Source organism: Berghia stephanieae, chromosome 12, assembly GCF_034508935.2.
Source record: "Berghia stephanieae isolate SIO BIC M18660-M18661 chromosome 12, UCSD_Bste_1.3, whole genome shotgun sequence".
Lineage (NCBI taxonomy): Eukaryota > Metazoa > Mollusca > Gastropoda > Nudibranchia > Aeolidiidae > Berghia > Berghia stephanieae.
The window spans coordinates 35,053,265-35,063,264 of record NC_088371.1 but is presented as its reverse complement, the minus strand read 5'-3'; the positions used below and the strand labels follow the sequence as shown (position 1 = coordinate 35,063,264).

The following is a 10,000-nucleotide window of genomic DNA, read 5'->3' as shown; positions in this document are numbered from 1 at the left end:
ATTTTATGATTAGCTCTGTGACAACAACAACAACACAACACAACAACAACAACAACAACAACATCAACAACAACAACAACAACAACAACAACAACAACAATAACAACAACAACAACAACAACAACATTACTACTGGCATTATTAACAGGAACGTTTCGTTTCAGATCTTGACAAGGACACAAGAAGGAGGATCAGGGATAGGCTACATCGTAGAATGGAGGAAGAAAAGAGCCGATTCATACCTGGATAGAAAGTGGAATAAGGTAAAAGAAAAAAAAAAAGATGAGCTTTCATAACATAAAAATCTGGTGGGCAGGAAGAAACGCTCTGTCTTCTATTCCCATGTATCTGTGTTTTCCAAGTTTGCTTTCTGTCTTTGTCTTGGAATGGGATTGCTTAGTCTTGCCCTGGCCCTGGCTGGAGTCCTTCGCCGGGAAGGAAACAATCAAAGGTAGAAATCAGGGAGAGGATATTATTTTGTCTTGTAAATCATCTCTCTGTTATGCACAGTTTTGTTTGTTATTCTACATATATGATTTAGCCAAATACCCCCCTTCCCTTCCCGGAACCAAACCCCCATAGCCCCCCCCCCCCCCCCAAAAAAAAAAAATAAAAAATAAACACAAAACAAACAAACAAACGAACAAACGAACTAATAAAGACAACTCACTTGGCGGTCCACAAACCTAAAAATGACGACAAAATATGGGTCTTAGCGTAGCCATCGTTAACTTAATAGCCTGACACAAAGACCCACTAAGACCGTGGCCTTTGTAAAGTTATGGCCTGACACTGACCAAAAAATGACATCAAAATGCCAGTCTATGGCCACAAAAGAAAACAAATTGTGAGTTGTATTCAATAGTTCAACCTTTGGGACCACAAGTTTCCATGAGCTCTACTAACGACAACTCACTAGGCGGTGCAAAACCCAAAGATGACGCTAAAATGCCAGTCTTTTTGGGTTTCAGTGTCAGGCTATAATCTAATGATGGCTACGGTGTCAGGCTATACGATGGCTACGCTCAGTCCGTAGCCTTCTTGAACTTATAATAGTCTGACACGAAGACTTGTCTTTAGACGTCGTTTCTAGGTTAGTGCACTGCCAAGTGAGTTTTCGTTAGTAGATAGATATCTAGAACTCAAGGAAAGAAATGATCCCATTGGCTGAACTATTGAATACAACTCACGATTTGTTTTCCTTTGTGGTCGTAGGCTTGTCTTTCGACGTCATATTTTGGTCAGTGTCAGGCCGTAGCCATCGTTAACATATTATAGCCTGACACTAGAACCGTAAAGTTATGGCCTGATACTGACCAAAAAATGACGTCAAAATGCCAGTTTTTTGCCACAAAAGAAAACAATTCGTGAGTGTATTCAATAGTTCAACCAATGAAATAACTTGTTTCCGAGAGCTCTACTCACGAAAACTCACTTGGCGGTGCAAAAACCAAATAATGACGTCAAAATGCCAGTCCTTTTGGATTTCAGTATCAGGCTATAACATAATGATGGCTACGCTAGAACCCTCCAGGACTCGCAGTTTGACGTCATTTTTTTAGGTTTGTGTAGCGTCTACTGAGTTGTTAGTAGAGCTCAAGGAAACAGGTTATATCATTGGTTGAACTATTGAATACAACTCACGATTTGTTTTCTTTTGTGGCCAAGACTGGCATTTTGACGACATTTTATGGTCAGTGTCAGCGTGGCCTTCGTAAAGTTATGGCCTGACACCGGTGTCAGGCTATCTTTACGATGGCTATGCTCATTCACGACATGTATAGATGGTATGAGCTTGGCTAAAAAACTCACAATATTGCCATCCGGAAATGTAACTTACCAACACACAAAACTATGTGTAATCTTGGTCGTTAATAGTCTGGACAATAATACAGTTTAGTGAGAATTAGTCATATACATGGATGGCAAAAAAAAAAAAACAATAACAGAAACCTTAGTGACGTCATCTTCATTCTATCTTATCACTACTTATTCTCCGCAGGAAATTTTGAGATACAGGGCGAGTAAATTTGTCAAACTTGTTGGCAAAGATAATTATTTCATGGAATACGAAGTCCAAATCACGGCTTTCAACGATATGGGAAAAGGCCCGACGTCTGACATCGTGATAGTCATGTCTGCTGAGGATCTACCGGGCAAAGCTCCCACCGAGATCTACGCCGATGGGTTCAACGGCACGGCCATGGAAGTGTTCTGGGCACCCATCTCGGATAGACGAGAAGACGCCAAGGGACTCATTCTCGGATATCAGGTTTGACTATATTTTATATATATATATATATATATATATATATATATATATATATATATATATATATATATTATATATATATATATATATATATATATATATATATATATATATATATATATATATATATATATATATATATATATGACTGTTGACAACGGTCAACAAACCAAAGTCATGTAACACACAGTCCTGACGATGGCTGATTAGGCCTGAAACATCGATGTAGACTGACTCAAACATTGTGGTAAATATTAAAATAATAATTCGCTCCATTGCTACATGTCGAGCAACTTTCGTATCATATTTGTATCAAACACGATTCAATATATATATATATATATATATATTATATATATATATATATATATATATATATATATATATATATATTATATATATATTATATATATATATCTGATGATAACAGGAATCACCCATATTGACATGTTGTCCAATTGAGCAAATTGAGGGTTAATAATCTTGCCCAATAAAAAAAAAAAAACACGAAAATACCTGAAGCGGGGCTCGAAACCGGGACCTTCCAAGTCACAGTGTAATGCCCCCCCCCCCCCCCCCCCCCCCAAAAAAAAAAAAAATAAATTCCAAAGTTGATAACTATTAGTCAATATCTAACTATCCATCTATCTTTTTATAATCTATCCATCTGGCTTGCCGTTGAGAAACATAATATAGAATATATGATCTGTACTATAGGGAATGAGATTAGCGGAAGAGTAGCGTCCCTTGATTGGACGTCACCCATAGTCTGTGACTTCATGTTGGTTGTGCGCATGCGTCTCTCGTCCTCGCTTCCGGTGAAAGCGGCTTGAGACACTTCAAAACCAAAATGACGTTCTCTCTGTAAGGTGACATCCAATCAAGGGACGCTACTCTTCCGCTAATCTCATTCCCTATTGTTTTTTAACTCTCTCCTTACCAGCCATTTTCAGGATTTTCCCCAAAACTTCACACCCAACTAACACAAAAATAGATTTTTTTATCACTCAAACACATACATAAAACGGACACATTTCTTAGCAATCTATAACATACTGTTCATTTTCTTTAAATTTTATGATGTGCAAAGGAAATTTGAGTAAGAAAAATATTGGTTGTATCGTAACAAATGTGACGATTTTCCTATAGTTGGTAAGGAGAGGGTTAAATCAATGCACTCTGATTGTCCTGGATACATTAATGACATGGTTATATTCTACGTCCCATCCAGAAATCTGAGATCAAAGTCTGATAATCACATAAAGAATTGAGCTTTTATCTAGAGCAATATCCACTAAACGTGCTCAAAGCGCTTTACAAGGGGTCCCCAGCCAACAGCAACACTTAACATGTAGGACGGGGCATGACGCCTGTTAGGCGATATTATATTTTTTCGGACAGAGACAACGCTGTTAACGGCCAGGTACTCATTTTACACCTGAGTACGGTGAGAGAATGTGAGTAAAGAGCCCTTTCCAAGGACTCAACTATGTGTCGAGCGAGGCTCGAACCCAGGAACTTCCGATCCGAAAGCGAGTGTCATACCACAAGACCACATGGATACTTGTGAAGCCAAAAATGACTGGAAAAATTGGCGAGTCATCTGTTTGAATATTCGGCACCCCTTATCTGGAACTCAGAGACAGTAATGATGCATATTTCTTTTTAAAAAACATCTTAAAACGTTTCTTTTTAATTTGACCTGAGTTTGATACCATTTTTTTTTTTTTGGATTCGTGGATAGCTCATACAGCAGAGTCACGCTCTCACCGGCCAGGCGGAGTTGTCGTACCAATAAGGTCGCAGGTTCAAACCCCATTACCGCCGCGGAATTTTTTTTTTTAAATTCTCTATTGTCTTCTGGCACTTTTCTATTCACTTCATCTCTTGTTTTTAATATGAAGCACTGTAGAATTACATTGCTTTGTTTCATATTGCATGTTTGAGTGGTTGTATGTTTGAGTGAAAGTAGCCACGTTACTGTTAAGCGCTTTGAGCTTGTTGATGTATGGGGTAAGGCGCTATTTTAAAACCATATGTGACCCATCGTCTCAAAACGGTATTATGTCGGAACGAACCAGTTGCTTTAAACCCGAATTAAATGTTAAACTGGTTAAAAATATATATTGTTGGCATTAGCACCCTAGAATATGGTATCCATTCTCTCCTATAAAACATACAAACTCAACACAAGTCTGATATTTCTGATTATAAATTCAATTTTCAACATATTAACCAACCCGGCTTAATACCGTTGAGCGAAGTCACATATGCGTATGTGTCTATGGTATACATCGCTTTCGATCGGAGCCTGTTTCGAGTCTCGCTCGACGCATTGTTGGTCCTTGGGAAGCTCTTTACTCACTTCTCTACGACTCGGTGTGTAAAATGGTACCTGCGTTAACAGCGTTGTTCTGTCCAAAAATTGTAATATCACTGACAGGCGTCATGTCTGTCTAATGTTATCTTTCTGTTGACCAGAGACCCCTTGTAAAGCGCTTTGAGCACATTTAGTGGATATTGCGCTATATAAAAGCTCAATTTTTAAAAGCTCAATATAATATTATTATCTATTTATCAAGGTGAATTACTGGCACGAAGAGGAGAAACAACTTGACCAGAACAGGTTCATCCGTTACCGTGGACAGAGGGTGGACACTGGTATTGTCATCGGACTCAAGAGTGACAACTTTTATTATTTCACAGTCCAGGCTTACAACTCGGCTGGGCTGGGTCCAGTCTCGGACTTCTTCCTCCAGGAAACCCTTCATGCACGTGAGTGGCTGTGCCCTTTTTTGAGCTTTTTTAAAATAATATATCGCAATATCCACTAAACGTGCTCAAAGCGCTTTACAGGGGGTCCCTAGCCAACAGCAACACTTAACATGTAGGACGAGACATGACGCCTGTTAGGCGATATTACAATTTTTTTTTTCAGACAGAGACAACGCTGTTGACGGCCAGGTACTCATTTTACACCTGAGTACGGTGAGAGAATGTGAGTTAAGAGCTTTTTCCAAGGACTCAACTATGCGCCGAGAGAGGGTCGAAACCAGGATCTTCCGATCCGAAAGCGAGTGTCATACCACAAGACCACATAGCCGCACATACCTTACCCTACTTTAGCTTACCTTACCGGAGTTCCGTCTCCATATTTTACCTTGTATTTCTTTCTTATCTTATCTTATCTTGTTGTCTTTACAACCACAGTTCACTACCCAGAAGATATGCGATTGTTTTCAGCTAGTTGTAAAATTCTTATCTTATCATATCTCAACACAGCTTATCTTGTCTCTACGTCCGCAGTTCACTACCCAGAGCAAGTGAGAGTGTGTTCAGCTAGTTGTAAAATTCTTATCTTATCATATCTCAACACACCTTATATGTGACCCCTCACCTCAAAACGTTATTAAGTCGGGATGATTAAGATGCTTAAAACTGAATTTATAACCAGAAATATCAAATTTGCGTTGAGTTTGTATGTTTTATAGAGGAGAATGAATATCATAATTTAATATGCTAAATACCGTTTCAGATTTTTGACCAGCTTAGCTCTAATTTGACTTTTTAGCCTCTGATTCATCCCGACATAATACCGTTTTCAGACGATGGATCACATGTTGTCTCTACAGCCGCAGTTCACTACCCAGAGGAAGTGAGAGTGTTTTCAGCTAGTTGTAAAATTTTTATCTTATCATATCTCAACACACCTGACCTTATCTTGTCTCTGCATCCGCAGTTCACTACCCAAAGGAAATGAGTGTTTTCAGCTAGTTGTAAAATGCTTATCGTGGTCTAGTGGTATGACACTCGCTTTCGGATCGGAAGGTCCTGGGTTCGAGCCTCGCGCTCGGCGCATAGTTGAGTCCTTGGAAAAGGCTCTTTACTCACATTCTCTCACCGTACTCAGGTGTAAAATGAGTACCTGGCATTTAACAGTGTTGTCTTTGTCCGAAAAAATTGTATTATCGCCTAACAGGCGTCATGCCCCGTCCTACATGTTAAATGTTGCTGTTGACCCATGTAAAGCGCTTTTGGCACAATTAGTGGATATTGCGCTATATAAAGATCAATTTTTTAAAAAAATGTTTATCTTATCATATCTCAACACACCTTATCTTGTCTCTACAGCCGCAGTTCACTACCCAGAGGAAGTGAGAGTGTTTTCAGCTAGTTGTAAAATTTTTATCTTATCATATCTCAACACACCTTATGTTGTCTCTACAGCCGCCGTTCACTACCCAGAGGAAGTGAGAGTGTTTTCAGCAGGTGGACACTACATCAAAGTCTGGTGGAGAGGAATACAGGTCGCACAACCAGAGTCTGCTATACAAGGTTACACGGTAAATTCAAGATGGGAATTCTGGATTGGGTTCTTTAAAAATTTTTTTTGTTAAATGGAGCTTTATATAGCGCACTATCCACTAAATGTGCTCAAAGCGCTTTACAAGGTGTCCCTGGTCAACAGCAACATTCAAGATGAAGGACGGGACATGACGATATTACAATTTTTCGGACAAAGACAACGCTGTTAACGGCCAGGTACTCATTTTACACCAGAGTACGGTGAGAGAATGTGAGTAAAGAGCCTTTTCCAAGGACTCAACTATGCGCCGAGCGCGAGGCTCGAACCGAGGAACTTCCGATCCGAAAGCGAGTGTCATACCACTAGACCACATAGCGGCATGGTGGGCAGGAGGTCAATTGCTGACGTTCTCTCCCTTATATCTGCTTTCCGAGTTGCTTTTTGTCCTTGTCTTGGAATTTTTTTCTGGTTCAATCCGATATGATACCGTATATGCGCCGAGTGATGCTTGAACCCAGGACCTCCCGATCCGGAAGCGAGTGCCAAACTACAAGACCACTTAGCCGCACTCTCTTCAATAAAACATAATCATTTAACCCAAGTCTCATCTTTGTTTGGCAATGAATTCTATTTTTAGCATCTAAGTCACCCCAGCATAATATTCGTAATTTAATAAAAAACAACCATACATCCTAAAATTAACTTTTTAAAAAGAAACAAACCATACATCCTAAAATTAACTTTTTAAAAAGAAACAAACCATACATCCTAAAATGAAATTTTTTAAAAAGAAACAAACCATACATCCTAAAATGAACTTTTTACAAAGAAACAAACCATACATCCTAAAATTAACTTTTTAAAAAGAAACAAACCATACATCCTAAAATTAACTTTTTAACAAGAAACAAACCATACATCCTATAATTAACTTTTTAAAAAGAAACAAACCATACATCCTAAAATTAACTTTTTAAAAAGAAACAAACAATACATCATAAAATTAACTTTTTTTTTTAAGAAACAAACCATACATCCTAAAATAAACTTTTTACAAAGAAACAAACCATACATCCTAAAATTAACTTTTTAAAAAGAAACAAACCATACATCCTAAAATTAACTTTTTAAAAAGAAACAAACCATACATCCTAAAATTAACTTTTTAAAAAGAAACAAACCATACATCCTAAAATTAACTTTTTAAAAAGAAACAAACCATACATCCTAAAATTAACTTTTTAAAAAGAAACAAATCATACATCCTAAAATTAACTTTTTAAAAAGAAACAAACCATACATCATAAAATTAACTTTTTTAAAAGAAACAAACCATACGTCCTAAAATTAACTTTTTACAAAGAAACAAACCATACATCCTAAAATTAACTTTTTAAAAAGAAACAAACCATACATCCTAAAATTAACTTTTTTAAAAGAAACAAACCATACATCCTAAAATTAACTTTTTTAAAAAGAAACAAACCATACATCCTAAAATTAACTTTTTAAAAAGAAACAAACCATACATCCTAAAGTTAACTTTTTAAAAAGAAACAAACCATACATCCTAAAATTAACTTTTTTTTAAAAAGAAACAAACCATACATCCTAAGATTAACTTTTAAAAAGAAACAAACCATACATCATAAAATTAACTTTTTTAAAAGAAACAAACCATACATCCTAAAATTAACTTTTTTAAAAGAAACAAACCATACATCCTAAAATGAACTTTTTACAAAGAAACAAACCATACATCCTAAAATTAACTTTTTAAAAAGAAACAAACCATACATCCTAAAATTAACTTTTTTAAAAGAAACAAACCATACATCCAAAAATTAACTTTTTACAAAGAAACAAACCATACATCCTAAAATTAACTTTTTAAAATGAAACGAACCATACATACTAAAATTAACTTTTTTAAAAGAAACAAACCATGCATCCTAAAATTAACTTTTTTAAAAAGAAACAAACCATAATCCTAAAATTAACTTTTTAACAAGAAACAAACCATACATCCTAAAATTAACTTTTTAACAAGAAACAAACCATACATCCTAAAATTAACTTTTTAACAAGAAACAAACCATACATCCTAAAATTAACTTTTTAACAAGAAACAAACCATACATCCTAAAATTAACTTTTTAACAAGAAACAAACCATGCATCCTAAAATTAACTTTTTAACAAGAAACAAACCATACATCCTAAAATTAACTTTTTAACAAGAAACAAATCATACATCCTAAAATGAACATTAAAAAAACAAAAACACCAACAATCTTCTGGATTAAATAAAACTTCGAAATGCTTAAAATGATACATTATGATTCTGACATCAACTTTCATTTCCAATAAGTTTTAATGACTTCGAGATGCTCTTGCCGTTCAGAAATTGGAGCCAAAATTCCGTAATTCTACGAATCTTTCGTAATAGTTGGCAGGTCTTAATATGAAACCTGGGTTCGATCCTCGCTCGGCGCATAGTTCAGTCCTTGGAAAAGGCTATTTACTCACATTCTCTCACCGTACTTAGGTGTAAAATGAGTGTCTGGCCGTTAACAGTTAACAGCGTTGTAAAATCGCCTAACAGGCGTCATGTCACGTGTAAAGGTTAATGCTGCTGTTGGCTAGGGACCCATTGTAAAGCGCTTTAAGCACATTTAGTGGATATTGCTCAATATAAAAGCTCAATTTTATTGTTGTTGTTGTTCTTTTTTTAAAAGTAAATTGTATATTTTCATAAAGTGTATAAATCGAAGCTGTCATCGTTCTATTCACAATGATAATTGGCTTCAATAGTCGCAACGGCGAGCAGCGTAGTTCTAAACAAAGAAAATGGGTACTTTTTATTTTTCATGCTGACTAGAACCTTTCGTATGTCATGTGATCAGAATGTATAAAAATCAAAACATGATCATATATTTGCAATGTTTTTCTCCTCTGGATACACTTTTCTGCTCCTCGGAGAAATATTTCATTAGGGCGTCCGCCATTGTTCCGATAGTTTAGAGCCCGTTACTAAGTTACCATGTGTCATTACGAGGGAAGTGACGTCATGACTGTTGAAGAGTATTGTGCAATTTTAATTTGGATTTAAATTTATTTTTCAGGTGTATTATTGGCCGGCCAATGAAAACTACCGAAATGCCCGGATGCAACACGTCGCCGGCCACCATTCGCACACGACCCGGATCAAAGTGGATGATGGCGTGGTCTACGCATTACGTGTTTCCGGTTACAGCGTAGGTGGCCTTGGGAGAAAATCCCTCACCACCTATTTTACTTTAGGTAAGTAACAATATTCGGGGGGCGAAGTGGCCGAGTGGCTAAGGCAATGCACTGTGACCCGGATGTCCCGGGTTCGAGCCCCGCTTCAGGCACTTTCGTTTTTTTTTCCTTGAGCACGAT

The 10,000-nt window shown here is 36.8% G+C and overlaps 1 protein-coding gene across 1 annotated transcript in view; it reads left to right on the top strand.

Moving 5' to 3' along the window:
• The window catches only part of LOC144957646 (contactin-like), a 60,190-nt gene that overhangs the window by 48,447 nt on the left and 1,743 nt on the right, over nucleotides 1–10,000 (top strand). Inside the window, exons 23-27 of the mRNA XM_078888991.1 lie at nucleotides 165–263; nucleotides 2,003–2,272; nucleotides 4,855–5,047; nucleotides 6,500–6,615; nucleotides 9,703–9,880. Of these exons, the coding sequence (XP_078745117.1) occupies nucleotides 165–263; nucleotides 2,003–2,272; nucleotides 4,855–5,047; nucleotides 6,500–6,615; nucleotides 9,703–9,880 (856 nt within the window). The remainder of the gene's footprint in view (nucleotides 1–164; nucleotides 264–2,002; nucleotides 2,273–4,854; nucleotides 5,048–6,499; nucleotides 6,616–9,702; nucleotides 9,881–10,000) is intronic.